Here is a 21,398-nt window from a genome sequence, read left to right on the forward strand (position 1 = left end):
TAGAGTGACACCTAGGACTTTGGCTTGCGGGGTGGGACTGATGGTGGCGTTGTTGGTCGTGATGGAGAGGGTGGGTAAGCTGTATTATGCTTGGTGTGATGTAAAATACTTGGATCTTTGTCCCTAATATATGCACTTGGAGACCCGCAAATGTACATATATATTATGGGTTTCAAGTGGTATACCAGGATGATGCCTACAACTGCAGGCATCATCCCAGAATTGTTTTTTTTTTCGGCTCCCGCCTGTGCCTCTCTGTGATCTCCGTCCCACTAGAGATCCAGGAACTTAAGCTGGCGGTTACGCCGGCTTACCATAGAGCCCATGAGGGACCGAGAGGTCTCCGATAAGCTCTGTGGTATAGGAAACTGGAAGCTTTGAGTATTGTCGTCACTCCCAGTTTCCCCGGAAGTGAATAGCACCATTTTTAAACCTTGAAAGCATTTTATCACACTGATCACAGAGTTATCAGATGCTTTTAGGACAGAGGAGACATCTGGGGTCTAATAGACCCCAGAACTCTCCATAAAGAGTACCTGCCACCAGGGGTGGATGAACAACTCATGATGACCCCGGGCAATAGGAAATCATGGGGCCCGTGTCCTTGCCCACAATCAAACCACACCCAAAAAAGCTTATGAAAGGTACCAGGAGCATCTCATGTCACTGTATATTGCTGGCACAAGTGATGTTTACATTACTTGTGAGAGCAATAAAAGAGATACAAATTTTTTTAAAGAAACAATGTAAAGAAAAAAGGATAAAATGAAAAAAATATTTTTAAGTGCCCCCACCCCTCGTGCTCACGTGCAAAGGGGAACACACGTATTTGTCCCGCACCCTTACATAAACAGCAGTTGCACCACACATGTGAGGTATTGGGCAGCACAGTGGCTAAATGGTTAGCACTTCCGCCAGGCAGTACTAGGATTGTCAGTTCGAATCCCAACTATGGCACCATCTGCCTGGAGTTTGCATGTTCCTTCTGTGCCTACATGGTTTTCCTCCAGGTACTCCGGTTTCCTCCCACACTCCAAACATATATTTAAAAGCATGCTTGTTCCATGTCAGTGACTGTAAAACAAGAGACTGCCAGGCAGCTTAGCATACTTAGAAGGAGGTCAAAAATGGAAGTCCCCATGTTCCTTTCAGTGCAGGTTCGGCTAATGTGATCACATTGTTGTGTAATATTGTTTGTACAGCCAATGTTCATTTATAAGAAAATCGTAATGATGGTAACTGTCTTGTAGAAAAAGATTATTATAACCTGTGTGAGAAGCAGCCAATTGGGAGGTTCCTCTTCCGCCAGTTCTGTCAGACGCAGCTAGAGCTCCAGTGTCTCATTGACTTCCTAGATACTGTGGTAAGACAAATGGAATGCAGCTCAGAAGGTTCCTGGGAGCAAACCTTTGCATTCACCCTCAATAGTCACTTCTTTTCCACCATCCCTCTGTCATTTGCCTCTCCATTCATCTTTCCATTGTGCTCCTCCTACCTTCCCATCACACTCCTCTTACCATTCACCATCCCACCATTACACTCCTCTTATGCTCCACCCCGTCCCTTCATCACACTCCTTCTACCCTCCATCAGTGTCCTTTTACCTTCCATCCACCATCCCTCCATCACACTCCTTTTACCTTCCATCCACCTTCCCTCCATCACACTCCTTTTACCTTCCATCCACCATCCCTCCATCACACTCCTTTTAACTTCCATCCACCTTCCCTCCATCACACTCCTTTTACCTTCCATCCACCATCCCTCCATCACACTGCTCTTACCCTTCATATACCATCCCACCATTACACTCCTCTTACTCTCCACCCCCTGCCCCTTCTTCACACTCCTTCTGCCCTCCATCCCCCATCCCTCCATCACATTCCTTCTACCTTCCCTCCATCACATTCCTTCAACCCTCCATTCCCCATCCCTCCAGCACACTCCTTCTACCTTCCATCCACCTTCCCTCCTTCACACTCCTCTTACCTTCCACCCACCATCTCTCCATCACACTGCTCTTACCCTTCATCCACCATCCCACCATTACACTCCTCTTACGCTCCACCCCCTGTCCCTCCATCACACTCCTTCTACCATCCATCCCCCATCCCTCCATCACATTCCTTCTACCCTCCTTTTACCTTCCCTCCATCACATTCCTTCTATCCTCCATCACCCATCTCTCCGTCACACTCCTTCTACCCTCCATCCACCTTCCCTCTATCACACTGCTTTTACCCTCCTTGCCCCACCCCACCATCATCCTCTTACCCTTTATCCAACATCCCTCCATTCTTTCACTACATGCTTCTAACGCAGCATTCTATTGTATTCCCTTGTATCTCTTATCCATTCTCATACTATTTCATACCTTTATATCCCCATTTTGTTTCCTCTTTTACTTGATTTCTATGACCACATGTGGAATTGGTCTGTATAGCTCATATTTATCATCTGTTTGGTTTCCTCTCCAGGCAGAGTATGAAGTTACACCGGATGAAAAACTAGGAGAAAAGGGAAGGGAGATTATTCTGAAGTTCCTCACCCCGGAGGTAAATTGGCAGATTAACTGACATACTTGCTGCAGACAAGTCTTGTTCTGTCCATGGCTGACTGTAGGAAGATGCCTATAATAGGACAGGATAACCAGATTGTGTAGTTTCTTCTAAAAGAAGTTTCTGATCTGGTGGCTGTGATGCCCACAGTTCTTTTCACAAATACCTTCATATAGAAGGTCCAGAGAGTTATTTCCCTGTAATATGCTATGTATTAACCATAACTATAGTGCTATGATGGAACACGTTTAGAACAATGGATGTGAAATCACTATGGTCCAGTTTGTGTTCCTTGCTGCAGAACATCATCAACATTAACCCAAAGCCTGGCTTGACGATCCTTAGTCACTGGAAATTAATTATGTGTCCTGCAGTCACACAGTTTAGGATGTTTTCATGTAAATATTTACCTGTGTGCTCCAGACACAGAAGATTTTGGTACAGATATTTGAACTATTCCTTGCTTTGTCTGTACCTTTCAGGCAAATGACGAAAAGGAGTGCTGGCATCATTGGCTAGCATACGTTTGGTATGAAATGAATATCCTGAAGATGCAGATTACATGAAAAGGGCTTTAACAATGTAGAAAAATGGACCAGATAACACTGGTACAAGGATGGCGGGGACAGCAGTGCAGGCACAATGTAGCAGGAAGATGTGTATATATGCCTGTGAACAACTGGCTGGAGATGAAAGTGTAGGGTCACAATATGCTATAAAAGATGCGTATGCTTTGAAATTCTGTCAGTAATTCTGCAGCTTGATTTGCTTTTCTGCAGTCTCCAGTTTATGTATCTGAAGTTGGACAAGATATTGTACATCAGATGGAAGAGAAACTGGAAATCAGCCCATACAAAGAGCTTTTCTCTAACTGTGCCAAGTAAGTGACATTATATCAGCAGTTGGGGAGTAATTGGTAGGCTTGGATGTACAGCAAGGGGGAGGGATTGGTGGGGTTGGATTTACAGCAATAGGGAAGGATTGGTGGGACTGACTGTACAGCAGTGAGGGATAGATTGGTGGGGCTAATTGTATGACAGTAGGGGAGGGATTGTTGGGGTTGGATGTACAGTAGTAGGGAAAGGATTGGCGAGGCTGGGTTTACAGGAGCGGGAAAATGGTTTGGTGGGGTTGGATGTATGGCACTGGGGAAGGGATTGTTAGGGCTGGATGTCTGCCATTGGGTGAGTGATTGGTGGGGCTGGATGTACAACAATGATGGAGAGATTGATGGGGTTGGCTGTACAGCATTGAGGGACAGAGTGATGGGACTAGATTTAGAACAGTGGGTGAGGAATTGGTGGGGTTGGATGTGCAGTAGTGGGGAAAGGATTGGTGAGATTGGATGTACAGTGTTGGAAGAAGGATTAGTGGCACTTGGTATACGGCAGTTGGGAATGGATAAGTAGGGCTGGATGTATGGCAGTGGGGAAGGGATTGTCAGAGCTCAATGTATAGCAGCAGGTGAGTGATTGCTGTAGCTGGAGGTACGGTAGTGTTGGGTAGAAACGGTGGGACTGGATGTTTGGTAGTAGGGGAAGGATTGGTGAGGCAGGCTGTGTGGCAGCGGGGAAATGGATTGGTTAGGCTGAATGTATAGCAGTGGGGGGGGGGGGGGGGGGCTGGTGAGGTTGGATCTATGTCAGTGGGGAAAGGAATAGTGGGGCATAATGTATTGCAGTGGAGGACAGATTTGGGGTCTTGTGCTTGGCAGTGCGGTTAAGATTAGTGGGGCTGGATGTACAGCAGTGGGGGGAGGTTTTTGGCCGATGCATGGACAGCCTCAGGTCTTCGGTCTCTTGACCTACCCTGTCACTACAGACAGCTCCATTCACACTGAAATATATGAAATGTCACATGTATCACATAGTCACTACAGATGACCCCTCCCGCACACTGACCACCACTATAGATGCCTCCTCCATACACTGTTCTATTTGAAGTGTCACATGACCTGCAGTGACACTTCAAATGGCTCCCTCGTACACACTGTATATGAAGTTTCACATGACCCACCCTGACATTGGAAATGGTTCCTTCCACACACTATGTTGAGTATATAGGGCAGTGCAGCAGTGCACACATGTCAGCCCCCATCCTGTACTGTAGAGTACACAGATAACATTTAGGGTTTTATCCCTGCAAATCAGCACTTAGGTCACTAATCACAGTGATAATATGAAGTACTAACAATGGTGATAATCGAATGTACTAATAATTGTAGTTGTAGTTCTGCTCTGTAAAGTGACAACGGTTTTCCAGGTCTGTCTACGATTTTCTAAGTGGAGAGCCCTTCCAGTGTTATCTGTCCAGCATGTACTTTGACCGATTCCTGCAGTGGAAATGGCTGGAGAGGTAGGTGTCCTGAGTACTGTCTTCTGTGATTACCAAATCAATGTCATGATCAGTACTGAGGATCCTCTTATCTTTTAGGCAGCCAGTGACAAAGAATACATTTCGTCAGTACCGAGTTCTTGGAAAAGGTGGTTTTGGAGAGGTGAGTTCCAGTAATCTTCGTATTGCAGGGGACATATCCATTGGTATTCATGGTTAGGGGAAGGGGAGGAGTATGCATGGGCCATTGTTTGTTGTTGTATCTCACAGTAATGAGTTCATCAGAACATCACTTAATATAAATAATTCTTACAAAAAAAAAACATGCAGGAACTTTTACTGTTGAAATCCTTTATTTGTCATGTGTCCTTATTTCATATCATAGAGATGTTTTATATCCACATTTCCAAAATAGATGTCTTATAGAACCTCACAAATTTTACAAGACAAAAGCAAATTTAGGCAATTGTTTTTGTGAATTGGATCTTACATACAAAACACTGCCAAAATCAATTGTTATTTGCATGTAGTAAATTATGTGTGATAGGATGTTATAAAAATTAACCTCTCGTGTGCCCTCACCTTCCAAAGGAACTGATCCTCTAGTGTCCCAGTTTTCCCATGGAACTGACCCTCTAGTTTCCCAACCTTCTAGTGTCCCCACTTTCCCATGGAACTGACCCTTCAGTGTCCCCACCTTCACATTTAACTTACCCTCTAGTGTCCCCACCTTCCCATAAAACTGATCCTCTAGTGTCCCCACCTTCACATGGAACTGACCCTTTAGGTTTCACACCTCCCATGGAACTGACCCTCCAGTGTCCCCAGCTTCTCTTAGAACTGAGCCTCTAGTGTCCCCACCTTCCTATGGAACTGAACCTCCAGTGTCTTCACCTTCCCATGGACCTGACCCTCAATTGTCTTCACCTTCCCATGGAACTGACCCTCAATTGTCTTCACCTTCCCATGGAACTGACCCTCCAGTGTCCCCACCTTCCCATGGAACTGACCCTCAATTATCTTCACCTTCCCATGGAACTGACCCTCCAGTGTCCCCACCTTCCCTTGGAACTGACCCTCCAGTGTCCTCACCTTTCCATGGAACTGACCCTGCAGTGTCCCCACCTTCACATGGAACTGAGCCTTTAGTGTCCCCACTTTCCATTGAACTGACCATCTAGTGTCCCCACCTTCCTCAGACTCCACAATGAACCCCAGATATCATCAGGTACATGTGATACAAGGGAAGTCTTTGCACAGTACATCGGCAGCATTTATCATAAAATATCTTCTAGTTTGATGAGAATTTCCTGTTTTACAATACTTCACACAAATATATGAGCAGTCCTACCTGGGAAAGGGGGTTTGGGAGTCAGATAACAAAGTCGGAGACATTTGGGAGTCCACGTCGCTGGTGGGTGATCGGAGGGCAATAGGTGATGGAACTTTCCTTGGATTTTCTTGTGGATAGATGAGGCGTTGGTGATGAAGCAAGTGGAATAATCCATGTACACTGTACAGGCTTCTGGCTGTAACCTTTAAATTGCAGCTAAGTGCGGAACAACAAGTTTATAGTGTTATAAAAGCCCCCACACTGCTTATTCAGACATCCTCATAAATGACTCTGTGATACATCCCATGAAGGTGAAAGTTTGCTGACAGGCATGCAGGACAGACATACACTAAATGGACATTGTAATTGGCAGGTGTGTGCGTGTCAAGTACGTGCCACAGGGAAAATGTATGCCTGTAAGCGCTTAGAGAAGAAGAGAATTAAGAAGAGGAAGGGCGAGTCAATGGCACTGAATGAGAAGCAGATCCTGGAAAAAGTGACCAGCAGATTTGTGGTAAGGATCTGGCACAGTTCTCTAGATTGTGAACGGTCGTACATGGTGGACATAGAGAGCAGCCGAGGAGGACAGATTGAGTAAGAACCCTTTACTATGCCTCATTTATCACACTCATTGCATAAGCTATGAAACGCCCTCAACATTATAAAACAAGTTTACTACTAGCTATACTGTGACCTGGATACATGAGAACTTTCCAAAATTCATTTATCACAATTACCTGAAATAAGAATGGTCTGTGCAACCACATTTTGACCCGATCAAGGACAGCTGGAGAATTAGATATTTTGTTTAATTTATATCATGAAAATATAAATTCAGTAATGCTTTGAATTAAGGCTGTATCAAATATTCAGTAACTAGGTCAATGGACATGCCTTAACTATGTGTTTGGAATACACAGAGTGCAATGCAAAGTGAAAATCTGATTTTCATGCTTTAGAGCCTCACAGGCAATTCATATTTCACACATACCTGTTGCAATGTTGGATGTAAAGAAGGAAATGAAGGGACAATTGCTAGCATGTGTGTAGATTTGGTGCGCCTGAACCTCCTCAAGAGGTGGCCACATGTTTATGGTGTGATCAGCACAAGGTTGCTGCCCTTCAGGTTTGTATCACCAACAAGCAGTTGGTGGATGCAGCAAGAATATATTCATCTATATGGTATGATAATATCGCTCAGACATAAAAGATGTTTATTTTTACATTAGGTGAACCTGGCATATGCATATGAGACGAAGGATGCCCTTTGTCTTGTGCTGACGTTGATGAATGGAGGAGACCTGAAATTCCACATCTATAACATGGGAAACCCAGGTTTCCAGGAACAGAGAGCCTCTTTCTACGCAGCTGAGATATTGTGTGGTCTTGGCGATCTCCATCAAGAAAGTATTGTGTACCGGTGAGAGTACCATGCTGCCTATATTATTATTTATTGTAATATTTTATGAAGTTTGATGAATATGACCCTTCTGTTTTGTCCCATTCAGAGACCTAAAGCCGGAAAACATCTTGTTAGATGATCATGGTGAGTAGACCACAGCCTCCTGGGAGAAGGGTCGGCATGTCATGCAGTCTCCTATGAGAAGGGGCAGCATGTGGCTCAGCCTCCTGGGTTAACGGTAGGCATGTGACATGACCTCCTGGGAGAAGGATCGGAAAATTACATGGTTTCCTGGGGAAAGGGTCAGCATGTGACATGACTTCCTGAGAGAAGGGTCGGCTTCTGATGTTGCCTCCTGGCAGAAGGATAGGCATGTGACATAGCCACCTAGACTTATCAAGAACATGATGGGGATCTTCTGCAGCAGGAAAGTGTTTCCTATGTCTGTGTTCTACATCATTACAGGTCACATCCGGATATCAGATTTGGGTCTAGCTGTGAAAATTCCAGAGGGAGACACAATCCGTGGCCGTGTGGGGACAGTCGGTTACATGGGTGAGTAGAATCCCCTATCAATACGACTCTGCTATGTAATGTGGCTTGGCCTCTTTTGCAATCCAATTAGTCCAACATGCAGAAAAACTATAATTCTGCCACGTTCAGCCATAACTTGAGTATGCCGTTTAGTTCTGCTCAGCAATCCTCAGGAAGGATGTCCTTTAACTAGAGAGAGTCCAAAGGAGGGTAACAAAGCTAAAAAGGGGACTGGAGGACCTCAGTTATGAGGAACAACTACAAACATTATACTCATTTTCCCTGGAGGGGATATGATAGTAATATATAAATCTTTAAATGGTGACTCTAGATTTAAACTATTTAACCTAAGGTCTCTAAAGAAGACACACAGCCACACATTGAAGTTGGACGAGAAACAGTTCAATCCTAAACTGTGTAAGAGGTTCTTTACTGGTAGAGCAGTAAGGATGTGGAACTCCCTTCCACAGTTGGTGGTGTCGACGGGGAGTGTAGATAAATTCAAAAACTTTTTAGATGTGTTTTTTAGGGAGCACAATGTACAGCACTATAGAAAATGGTAGTAACATGAATGCACACACATACCCCATTTGAAAGGGATGGACTGGTGTCTTTATTCAACTTTACCAACTACATAACTATATAATTATGCAGTCATCTGAATAAACTGTGATATAATCTGCCTGTGTATGGGCTTGAATTGACTACAACAGTTGAGTGACAACTGTTGAAAACTTTGATAGCGGTTAGTTTTCTCTGCCTCGCATCCCTGTCTTAGGGAAGATGACCCAACATGTCAGTTCAGAGTGAAAACAGGATCCTTCAAGGGCTTTCTCATTAGTAAGATAGAAGCTGTGTGAGTATAGCCCTGACCCCAAAGGAGTAGTTTTCTGTCAGGAAACTCAGGATTGGCAGCCTGACTCCATTTCTATGTGTTGAGCCTGTGAATTGTCCTTACAGCCCCGGAGGTGCTCAATAACCAACGATATTCCTTCAGTCCTGATTTCTGGGGCCTGGGCTGCTTGATCTATGAGATGATAGCTGGACAAAGTCCGTTCAGGGGCAGGAAGGAGAAGGTGAAGCGGGAAGAGGTGGACAGGAGGGTCCTGGAGACAGAGGAGGTTTATAGCCAGAAGTTCTCTGAGGAAGCAATGTCACTGTGTAAAATGGTGAGTCCACTTAGTGCTCTGCTCCTCCACATGTACTCATTTCAGGCTGTGCCCGAAGGGTCACTCGATTCCACACCATGGACATCTGTATTGATCTTACATGTCTCCCCCTATCAGCACTCATATCACCTCCCTATGTGACCATTCAGATTATGGCACCCACCACAGACTCAGGTGTATCTGCTGCCCAGGTAGCCTATGTGGCTACCTTCAGCAGGGCTAGTCAGCACTATCAGCCCACCTATGCTTCAGTGTTAATCAGTATGCAATGACTATATATTTTAAGGCAGATAATTGTCCAGCATGTTGGTAAATGTCTAGAACCTCACATCCATGTTAGCTCACATCCATGTTATGTGTAATGGACCTTCGGTTAGTTCCTGGTATCAACCAATCCCAGGAGAGTGTGGTGGTGTCAAGTGGTAGACCCCAATGTCATGTATCCTCATTACCTATATCATACATGTTACAGAGCTTCCTGTGTTTTATTTAATTCTAATTCTATGAAATAATTTTCAGCTTCTAACCAAAGATGTGAGGCATCGGCTTGGGTGTCACAATGAGAGGGTAACAGAGGTCAAGAGACATCCTTTCTTCAAAGTCATAAATTTTAAGAGGTTAGAAGCAGGAATGATGGATCCTCCATTTGTCCCAGATGTGAGTATTCCTCAGAGAGCTGATATTAGTAGCTGGACATTATGAAGCTAAATTTGATGAAATAATCAGCCTCACCGGGCACTATGTATACTTTATGTGCTCCTTCTGATCCTGTATGCTAAGTGATTGCATGCATGAAGGAATTGTCTTGTTTGTAACTCCTCCTACCCTGTATATTTTTTTTTTATGTCACCCAATGCAGCTCCCATATGTCACCATTATTGACCATGTCTACTCCACTCATAGTATAGCTTCCATAAGCTCCCAGCATTGATATAGTCTATGGCTGTACAACTGGAGGTCCATGGGACCTTCTTTTGTGGCCCCATAGTCCCAGCTAGATAGTGGTTAATGTAGGATGGCAAATGCTCTTTTTGCTTGCCATTACTCTGAGCTGAACATACAGACCCACTTGCATGACAATGTTTGTGGCATTGCTTCCATACAAGCTGGTCTTAGTAAGGAATACAGCAGCAGTACACAGATGAGTGGAGGGGCCCCTGAGGATGGAGCTTTCAAGACAAGGGTTATCACTGTTATATGTACGTCTTTTTCTGGTTATATTATAGAAGATTTGTAAAAAAAAAAATGATTACGTTAGATGCTGCCCTCCAATTGAGAAAATGGATCTTTCTTCTTCTCCTCCAGTGTTGGTGGTGGCCACCACCCCCACCACCACTTAGGGAGAAGAAGAAAGACTCATGACATGTGTTCAGTGCAGCAGTAAGGACTGGGGCGATCCTTACTGCTGCACTAAACACCTCTTGTGTAATGAGATGTGACACCATCCAGTGCAGTATTACTCTGAGCTCAGACTGTGTATGAACGCCTGCCCAGGGGACAGGTCAATGACAGCATGGGCTTAGATGAAGTAGATTGAATGACACTGGCTGTTATTTAGGCCAGAAGACCAAGGGCATCTATTGGCTAAAAGAAATTACTGTTGGTGGAGGAGCTCTGGATTGAAGCTGAGTATTGTAGGAAGTCTAAAGTATTTTTTTAAACTGGAATTCAGCATAAAGAAACAACTTGCAGTCGCATAAAGAAACAAATAGAAGTGATGCAAACCCGTTACAGTTTCCCTGTAAACTTACATGTGACTGATACTCTGCTCCAGCCTCGAGCTGTCTACTGCAAAGATGTCCTGGACATAGAACAGTTTTCCACTGTGAAGGGAGTGAACTTAGACCAAACAGACGACGACTTCTACAGCAAGTTCTCTACAGGTTCAGTGTCCATCCCCTGGCAAAACGAGGTAAGAAGATGAACCAAGAAGGGACCTCAATAAACAAAGCAGGGTGGCAGAATTCCAGGTTGAGTCCTAACAGCCAATAAGATATTTTATTTCATGGTATGAGCTGCACTAGAAAAGTAGCGGCTGAAATTTGATTGGATGTTACACATACACAGCTCCACCATCCTGCGCTATCAGTGGCCTGTTGGTAGTGGTAGATCAATTTTGCTAAACACCTTTATGTGCCATTACGATCATAAGGAGACAACAGTTTGAAAAGAAAGTCTCACACATTTTCCTGAACAGATTATCTATTGCCCCTTAGGACATGCAGTATATTATTATATATTAAGATAATACTGGCTGCATTCACGCAAGGCTTTGTACACAGTGTAGAGTCATGTAACAACACTTGCTCTCCACCCTTAGATGATAGAGACTGAATGCTTCAAAGAACTGAATGTTTTCGGGCCTAACGGTACCCTGTCCCCTGATCTCAATCGGAGTCACCCACCAGAGCCACCTAAGAAGAGTCTGCTGCATCGCATCTTTAAACGTCAGGTGAGAAGAACAGAGGGTCATACTTGCCCATGTCCTGTCCAGGGAAGGGGTCTCCAGAAAGATCTAGGGAACTGTACGCACTTGCTGAGAAAGTTATTTTCTAATGCAGACAGTAGTTAATATAATGCATTTTGTCAGCTTTGTCTTTCTGGTGCCAACTTCTTTCCAGGAACTGTGTACCGCTGGGGCTCTATTAGGAGGAATTCTTCTTTATTATAGAATGTGGAAAACACAAAGATTCCTAATGCTGGGTGAACTCTTCACATGTATCCATTGCACTAATGTTTAGGACTACCGGCAAGATTGTTGTGTATTTTTATTTATTTCAGGTACTTATATAGCACTGTCAATTTTACACAGCACTTTACACATATATATTGAACATTCACATTAGTCCCTAACCCTCAAGGGGTGTACAATCTAAGGTCCCTAATTAACATTCATACATACACATATTAGGGCCAATTTGGACAGGATCCAATGAACCTACCAGCATGTCTTTGGGGTGTGGGAGGAAACCAGAGCACCCAGAGGAAACCCACACAGGAAAGCACAGGGAGAACATGCACACTCCATGCAGGAGGCACCATGGTCAGGAATCGAACCCATGACCCATTTACTGCAAGGCAGACATGCTAACCACTAAGCCACTGTGCCGTATTAAAAAAAATGACACTAAGGCAGGCCATACATTAAGCAATTTTGTTTCCTGTAACCACGGGTTGAGGGAAAGAAAATTACTTAAGTTCCCCATCAACACAGCCATTGTTGATGGGGAATCCCTCCTGCAGTGCTATTGTGTTATGCTGGCAGGGAGCCTTTCCTGTCCCAGAACACAATGATCACTGCTGGTTTACTATAGCTGCCAGCTGTAATTGCATGAAAAAATCAGACAGGCTGGTTGTATTCAATTGATGGATTGACTTCAGTACAAGCAGCCTGCCCATAGATGGATCAAATCTCAGCCAGTTCCTGCTAAACTGACCAAAATTCAATCCATCTATGGCTAGCTTTAGAGGTTTCATTTTACCTTTTTAAACCTTTCCATGATAGGACTTTCTAGAATTTCATTGAAAAAGGAAAGTTTGTTATTGTTTATTTAAGGCTTAACAGATCTTCAAGAGACAGAAAATGTATTTCAGCATTTTGCCAACTAGCACCATTCCTACAAAAACAGGTTCAGCTTCAACTTCTGATTCTTCAGATGAAGGATCAACATAGTCATACATGTTCCTCAGATCATCAGACCTGACTCGATGGATAATCAAAGAATCCTCTGCGCTCAAGACTGGTGTACTGGTGATGGATAAATGTTAGATATTTGGCACTTCTGATGCTGACACAGGCTTTGCTGCCCCCTAAGGGTCGGGGGAACCCAGAATAGTCACTGTAAAATAATTAAAGAAAGAAGGGAGCACCAGTCTAGTGCATTACCTGAGACAAAAACATTAATGGTACAAGGATAAGTATATACTCACAAACAACTGTGATAATAATAGCTTGTCAAAGTCCAAAGCGACCTGGTCAACAAGTCAACTCCCAAACCGTGAGAGGACCCACCAGATTGCTAATGTGTTTTGAGGGGTGACCTCAGACCTGACTGCAAGGGTTCAGACCCCTTTACATATTATAGTGGGTTTTGGGTCCGAAGAACCCGCAGTATAAATCTCAAAAAAGGGGGAGACGTGTACTGCTCAAATGGAGCCATTACAGTCTGTGCTACAGAGTTGCATAAGGACAGGTATCCTTGAGTTTCAGCCTGATAAAAAATTAAGTGAGTGTTAATTATGGCCTTTCAAGGGGGATGTAAAGCATAAGTGTTAGACGTTTCTTTGGCTTCCCAAGCTGACTTGCTGTAAGTATGCATGGACCTTCTTTAGGTTGGGTTATACCAGTGTTTCTCAACTCCAGTCCTCATGGACCCCCAACAGGTCATGTTTTCAGGATTTCCCTCAGATGAAACAGCTGTGGTAATTACTAAGGCAGTGAAACTGATCAAATCACCTGTGCAAAATAATGGAAATCCTGAAAACATGACCTGTTGGGGGTCCATGAGGACTGGAGTTGAGAAACACTGCGTTATACTAACATGCAGTCTTCTACATGGGCCAGTTATACAATGCTGACCCATGCCAGGTGATTGATACAGACCACTGAACAACCAGGGTGACACATACAAAGCTGAACAACATATCTGTAGTCTGACACATGCTTTCATACGTTCTCTTGAGGCACTTCTGCCACAGTTATTTTTTGGACCCCGCATAGTTTTTGTGAGAAAACAAAGGTTTGTCAGGTGCAAAGTCATTTTACTAAACCACTTCTACTTCCAAAAAGGATATGTACATCTGTCTTTGAAATCTGAAAAAATGTCTAATTCTTTTTTTTCTTCTCCAGCACCAAAACAACTCCAACAGTTTGCCTGGCCCCAAGTCCTCCATAAACCATCACGTGAACACCAACCATATCAGTTCCAACTCAACGGGAAGCAGTTAGTGAGGAAGTGAACTCGCCAACAGGGAAATACAGTCAGGAGTGGTGACCTTCTTCTGCTGCTGACGTCAAAGAGAGAGGAGAGTCAGAGGCCTGACAGCCTTCCGCCAAGGAAGTCTGTATATGTATGTCGGCGGTATTGACAGACGGGAGTTTCTTTCCTCTTCTCGCAGTGAAGCCTCACATGGAAGATTCGCTCAGGTGAGGGGGTACAAGCCCCTCCTTTTATGACAGGGGTGAAACAAGAAAAATTATACCTCCCACAGTCACATGACTCTGCAATAGGACATTGCCAATTGCATGTAACAGGTAAAAAAAATCACAAAATACACACACACAAAAAAAAGGACTAAATCCACATAACAAATGACAAGACCAATGGGCCTCTTGGCCTCTATGTCCGCAGTTGTACTCTATATCTTTATTTTCAACAAAAGAAATAAAAAAATGTTTTATTTTTCAGGATTTTTTAGCATGTCTAACTTTTGTTACGACATTTTGTGGAAAAACAAAGGACTTAAAATTTAATTTCGTGTGTTAGTATTCCATGTGAAGTAAGTGGCACATGTCTGTCTCTGAGAGTATGGATAGATGCATGGAACATCTTGCTGCAGAATGTATATTATTAGTTGGCTGCATCATGAAGGGCCCTACTGCAATATTTGCAGTAGGGACAGCAGAACAAAAAAAAAATCCAGTATAAGGAATATACCATCTGATCAGGTTAGTCAAGAACAATTGTAATTGTGCTTTATTATTATCTAGCCACCTCCACCTGACAATGGTCTGAGGCTCCTCTTCTTTGGCATTGTTAATGGGACATCAGTTGCACCTTCACAGTACCTGTATAATACATATTCCACGGTCTCAAGGAAAATTTTGGATGGTGTTAAGAAGTACATATTTGCAGAAATTTTAGAAAACCATCAAACCTAACTTTGGGAGGCCAACTGTGGAGGTTGGTTCATTTCTTTGTCCAAAGCTCCAGTCTGTGTTAGCCCCTGTGCTCCTGCATTTTTAATCCTCTGGTTGCTGACTTTGGGTTGTACTTGACTGTGCTTGTTCCCTGCCTGCCCTGACCTTTAGACTGTCCCTTTTTCTAAATTTGTCGACTTTTTGATCCCTTTTCAGCTGCCATATACACAGTTGTGCCTAAGGACCGCAACCTGGTCCACTTTCCAGTGAAGTCAATCACCCAATTGCAGGCTGCACTGGTGAAGATCTGATGGCAATAACTGACACTCCTTGTCCTTTTTAGGGCTTACAGTCTCTCCAACATTCAGTGTATAGCACAGAGGGACCATTACCCTTTATTGTCTGTGACATCTGGTAAACATGCCTGAACGTGTTATTTTTGGCCTTTGGCTCTGATTCATAACTGATTGGTGTTCATTACTGCAAAGTCAGACATTATTTTAGCTGCATACTATTTGCTCAAGGGAGGCTTCTTATTCGATATAATCATAAGGAAGACAGAGTGTGATTGTAGTCGGGGTATAAGAGGTAGAGTGGCCACTGATCTCAGCAAAGTATGGAGGTGAGAGAGGTCAGATAGCTGAACATAAAACATCTGGAGAGAGCAGGAGCTGACCACAGACCAGGCAAGAAAGAGACATTAGGCAGAAGGTGAGTCAACCAAGGACTAGTGCGAAGGGAACTGTTACTACAAAATGCAGAGAGTTTGTAGTAATGTGCAGAATGCTGAGGGAACAATTTGTTGGGGCCTTGTCATTATTGCAAGAAGGGTTTGGATCCATCATGTGCTCCATACACTTCCCTGTTGAATTCAGTCCTGGTAACAGAATCCTCCAGGTTTGAAAATTGAATATTCAGCCCAATTTGTACCACAGAGGAGAAGGATTGATAGTCATATGGATTGTATAAGCAAGACTGATCACTCAGATCTGGGCTCTTCTCTATACATTTACAGAAAATAGGCTGTAGCTTTACCAGAGTTCAGCTGGAAAAACCTCCAGTGAAAACAGAAAGTTGCAATGCCTTTTAATAATATAAAGGGTATAGGAAGGATAAGGTACATGAAGCCTGCAAAGACAGCTCTCATACTGTAATCTTGATAGGTTCACTTTGACTGGAGGACGTTGTACCCAATGAAACATAGATGCTGACAGAGGTGCCAAAAAAAGGGTCACCTGCAACATCTGATCACCAATTACATATTTATACATACTGTATCAAACATGACACTTGTCTTCTGGAAAAGCAGATTGAGCGTAATGTAAGACTCAAAATGTTCTTTGCAAAACTCAAACCATTATGTAGAAAGGGGTGACAGCTTGTTCTACCTTCACATGAGACTTCTCTGCTCTTCCTGTCCTCTACCACACTGTCACAGCCACATAGACTGTGAAATTTCCCAGCCGTCTGACTTCCTGTGACAAACCCACAGCACTCGGTGTCTATGTGCGTCTTGAAGAGCTCTTGTTGCATGCAAAGTTTCTGTATATATTCTCCATAGCTTCAGCTGAGCACTGCATCAAATTGGCTGCCAAAAAAACAGAAAGTGGCCTTGAGAACTGGCTAAACCATTAGACTGAAAATCCAACCATTCCCAAAGTGATTATTTCTTTGTGGACATCATGGAACATCATGGAGCAAATATGTTCAATAGTTGTTTTCCTGAGACATATGTGTTAATCTTTGTAACAGAAAGAGATTAGGAGTGTCATTAAGGATCTTGTAAGCAGTGGAGTCTTCGCTTACTCTTTAGGTCACAGAGCAATCCAGGGCACAGTGCTTCAACTTCAAAGCCAAGACACTTACCATCAGTATGAACCTCCAGGGCTGCATGATTTTGTGTGCCCAAGTTTACATGCACTCAGGGGCTCTCTTAGTGGGGCTGCTGAAGCTTCAACCCCACTGGAAAACGCATTCCATCTGAATGATACCAGGTATATAATTCACACCCCCTCAAAGTCCAGTCCCTCAAGACACATTATGGTAACAAGGTCCTAAGGGAAAGCTGTTAGCTTTTATCCAAAACTTAGCCACTGCCGAGGGTTCTTCCAACTCCTGTTGTCAAGACACAAATATGCATGCTTGGGCCATCTGAATGTGCAATTGTATGAGAATAAATTTTGATCAATTGGCAGTTGGATTGCACCAACATGTACCAGTCTCTGACATCCCTGGCAAAAGTAAATTTAAGGTGGTGATGGATAAAGCTTCTGGAACTACTATATAGAATACAGAATACTATAAAAGTCATACTGCTCACCCACATCCACCAGTAAAAAGATGGTCAGTGCCTTGATGCTGAGTTAGGCCACCTTTTCATCTGTATAAATTGGTAATATTTTAACTGGTTTCCTTATAAATTTACAACTGATGACTAAACAACTTACATTGTTTATTTTCTGATCTCATTTGACTTTTTCTTATGCATAAATTATATAATTTGATTTTGTAATGTGTTTCATGCTGCTGTTAGACCTGCAGAGAGTTTTTGCTTGTGTATATGGACTATGGGGCCCATAGAGGCCCAGTAATAACCAGCAAAACACACAATTTTATTTACAACAGCTGATACTTTCAGTGGCTCTCAACACACTAATAACTTATTTATGGATTGTTCTTATTCAAGGATAGTTAGATATCCATCCACAGACAGCCATAGTTTAAATCTGGCAGATTTTGTTATTCATTGTGGTGAGTACAGCACTACCAGCACAAAATACGGTGAACAGTGTTATGACAGTAATTTCAACAATGACAAGCTCATTATGACAAGATGTGAAGTAGTTTCTGGAGAAGAAAAAGGACAAAGAAGCAGCATAAGACTTTGTGTACTTGGCTGTCTCTAACATCATGGGTTCAAGATATGAAGATAGGTGCACTGAATCAAACGTTTTAGGCACATTTACAAAGAATAAATAGACCCAACCTGTGAAATCCCAAATGGCACAACACCCATCTAGATGTCTGGATGATGTGTAGATGTGTGCAAAATGGTGGTAGGTGACCTTGCTTTTTAAAGGTTTAATGCCAATTGTTTTTCTGCGGTGTAGAGGCTTAGCTTGCTGTCAATGTTCCATCCAGCATTTGTTGTCAAAATGTTCACAACACCCATCTAATTATGATTTACAGAAGAAGTTTCTAGCGCAAAACTCACCGCCCAAAGATGTGTGAGCTTCTATGACAAGTAGTGAGTTTCATGAGAGGCCTAAAGGAAACATAGCATAAATACCTGTGCATCTGTATCCATTCTCTCTGTGTTTTTGGCTTCTTTGTAGATCAGGCTCAGTGGCCTCCTCCATAATTGTCTCCTCTGCATCCCATTGATGGCGTTGAAAAATATACCTGAAAATAAGTCAAATATACAAAGCTCTAATATACAGCAGGTAAAATAAGTATTGATCATGTCACCATTTTTCTAGGCATATTTCTAAACGTGCTATTGACATGAAACTTTCACCACACGTTGGTAACAACCAGGGGCGGACTGACAACTCATGGGGCCCCTGGGCAATAGGGGATCATGGGGCCCCTGTGTCCTCACCCACACTCAAACCACACCCAAAAAAGCCTATGAAAGGTACTAGGAACATCTCATGGGGGCCCCCTACTGACCCAGTGCCCGAGTGCATGAATGGTCAGTCCGCCCCTGGTAACAGCCCATGCTATCCATACATACAAAGAAACCAAAACAAATAGGTTCAGAAATTAGGTTATGTGTAATAAAATGGAGTGACACAGGGAAAAAGTATTGAGCACACGAAGAAGGGGAGGCGCAAACAGGCATGGAAAGATAAGACATCAGCTGAAATCTATCAGTAATTAGTAATTCTGCCCCTTGTCAGTGCAAATTAATATCAGCTGGTTCAGTCTCAACTGATGGCCTATAAAAATGTGTCTCATTACCAAGGTGAGACACAAGAAACATCTCATGATGGGTAAAAGCAAAGAGCTCTCTCAAGACTTTCACAACCTTCTTATTGCAAAACATACTGATTGCATTGGTTACAGAAGGATTTTTAAACTTTTGAATGTTCCAGTGAGCACTGTTGGGGCCATAAACCAGAAGTGGAAAGAACATCATTTCACCATAAACTGGCCACAACCAAGTGCTCCTCGCACGATTTCTGACAGAGGAGTGAAAAGAATTATCAGAAGAGTTGTCCAAGAGCCAAGGAACACTTGTGGAGAGGTTCAGAATAAACTGGAATCAGGAGGTACAATTGTTTCAAAGAAAACAATAACTAATGCGCTCAACCGCCATGGCCTATATGCAGTGGCCTATATGCATACTCACCACGCAGGACGCCATTGCTGAAGAAAAAGCATGCTGAAGTTCGTTTAACGTTTGCTGCACAACATTTAGAAAAGCCTGTGAAATACTGGGGGAATATAGTCTGGTCAGATGAGACCAGAATTTAACTCTTTGGATGACATAATACACACCATGTTTGGAGATCAAATGGCACTGCACATCACCCCAAAAATACCATACCAACAGTGAAGCATGGAGGTGGGAACATCATGGTATGGGGCTGTTTTTCGGCATATGGTACTGGCAAACCATGTCATTGAAGGCTGAATGGAAAAATTTATTCTTCATGAAAATCTGCTGCCATCTACCAGGATGATGAAGATGAAACGAGGGCGGACATTTCAGCAAGACAATGATACCAAACACAAAGCCAAGGAAACTCTCAATTGGTTTCAGAAAAAGAAAATAAAGCTGCTATAATGGCCTAGCCAATCACCTGTCTTGAATCCAATAGAAAATCTATGGAAAGAACTAAAGATCAGAGTTCATAGAAGAAGCCCACGAAACCTTCAAAATTTGAAGACTGTGGGAGAATGGGCCAAAATCACACCTGAGCAACACATGCGACTAGTTTCTCCATACAGGAGGCATCTTGAAGCTATTATTATCAACAAAGGATTTTGTACGAAGTATTAAATAAATTTCAGTTAGCGTGTTCAATACTTTTTCCCTGTGTCATTCCATTTTATTACACATAAACTAATTTTTGAACTTTTGTTTTGGTTTCTTTGTATGTATGGAATGCATGGGTTGTTACTGACATGCGGGGAAAATATGTCAATAGCACCTTTAGAAATATATTTACCAAGAAAAATGGTGAAGTGTTCAATACTTATTTTACCCACTGTCTCAGAGTAGCTAAAACTCAAGAAGCTGCTGCTATTCTATGTCCAAGTTGAAGATTTTCCTCCAAGACGTTCTTCAAGGAGTTAACTTGGCCCCAGGAGTTGTAGGGGCAGCGCTCAATGATGCTTGTCCCCAATGGTTGTCTTGACCTTGCAAGCCTCCTGACATCTCTGACACTCTGGGTTCAGACATAGTTCAATAGTAGAGAATAATAATGCAAGAGACACAATTCTTTAGTAAAACCTCTATATTAGACTTGCTCAAAAGAGTAGGCCAAAGAAATAATGGGTTTAGGGTGCACAACCCCAATTAACACATGAAAGCAGAAACACTGGTACAATAGAAACAGTCAATTAGCAACGTTTAACAGATGATACAGTTATGCAAATTAAGTTTCAACCATTTAAATGCAACACTGGCAGCAAGAAGGGGAAGAGAAGACTTGTTGACTTATCAGCTCCCTCTGCGCCAGAGGCATTACAAGGGTTAGGCAGAGAATTATGTAAATATATACCCCTGCATAAACATGTGTAAGTACCCTGGCTTGAGTAACACTGACCTTAGAAACTTAGAACTATAAATTGTAGCATGAGTCCGGTGATGTTAAAAGTTCCTAATATGGTGGTAGCCACGGTCTTCTGATAGCAATGGTAGGGCCCATAAACATTATTGAGTATTGGTAATTCAATTAAATTAAACAATTAGGCTGTGGTACATCTCAAAGAAAAGGTTTCCTGGTGGCTAAGGTGTAAAGATGTCTGCATGCAGTGTCTCAAGAGTGATGACAGAAAGAGGTTGGGCATCTACCCCCTCACAAATCCTGTAGATAGCGCTGCCTCCTAGGAACAGAATTCTTGAACAGGCTCTTGACTGTCTGCAGAGATGTGTAGAGTTCCCGCCTAACAGCCTGTCAGTGGAGCGAGCTGCATTGACTGAGTGGGGGCCAAACAGTAACAGTCTCGCTGCAGAGAAAGACTGATGCAATCCTGG

The 21,398-nt window shown here is 43.0% G+C and overlaps 1 protein-coding gene across 1 annotated transcript in view; it reads left to right on the forward strand.

Moving 5' to 3' along the window:
• The window catches only part of GRK5 (G protein-coupled receptor kinase 5), a 46,191-nt gene extending 31,451 nt beyond the window's left edge, over positions 1-14,740 (forward strand). Inside the window, exons 3-16 of the mRNA XM_089683356.1 lie at positions 1,251-1,363; positions 2,478-2,555; positions 3,338-3,438; positions 4,821-4,913; positions 4,992-5,055; positions 6,599-6,739; positions 7,455-7,645; positions 7,734-7,771; positions 8,093-8,182; positions 9,122-9,330; positions 9,850-9,987; positions 11,105-11,242; positions 11,651-11,782; positions 14,180-14,740. Coding sequence (XP_089539482.1) covers positions 1,251-1,363; positions 2,478-2,555; positions 3,338-3,438; positions 4,821-4,913; positions 4,992-5,055; positions 6,599-6,739; positions 7,455-7,645; positions 7,734-7,771; positions 8,093-8,182; positions 9,122-9,330; positions 9,850-9,987; positions 11,105-11,242; positions 11,651-11,782; positions 14,180-14,278 — 1,625 coding nt within the window. The 3' untranslated portion in view covers positions 14,279-14,740. The remainder of the gene's footprint in view (positions 1-1,250; positions 1,364-2,477; positions 2,556-3,337; positions 3,439-4,820; positions 4,914-4,991; positions 5,056-6,598; positions 6,740-7,454; positions 7,646-7,733; positions 7,772-8,092; positions 8,183-9,121; positions 9,331-9,849; positions 9,988-11,104; positions 11,243-11,650; positions 11,783-14,179) is intronic.
• The last annotated feature ends 6,658 nt before the right edge of the window (positions 14,741-21,398 follow it).

The sequence above is a fragment of the Staurois parvus genome, unplaced genomic scaffold (genome assembly GCF_062004578.1).
Source record: "Staurois parvus isolate SC_StPar_1 unplaced genomic scaffold, SC_StPar_1.0 ptg000307l, whole genome shotgun sequence".
Taxonomy (NCBI): domain Eukaryota; kingdom Metazoa; phylum Chordata; class Amphibia; order Anura; family Ranidae; genus Staurois; species Staurois parvus.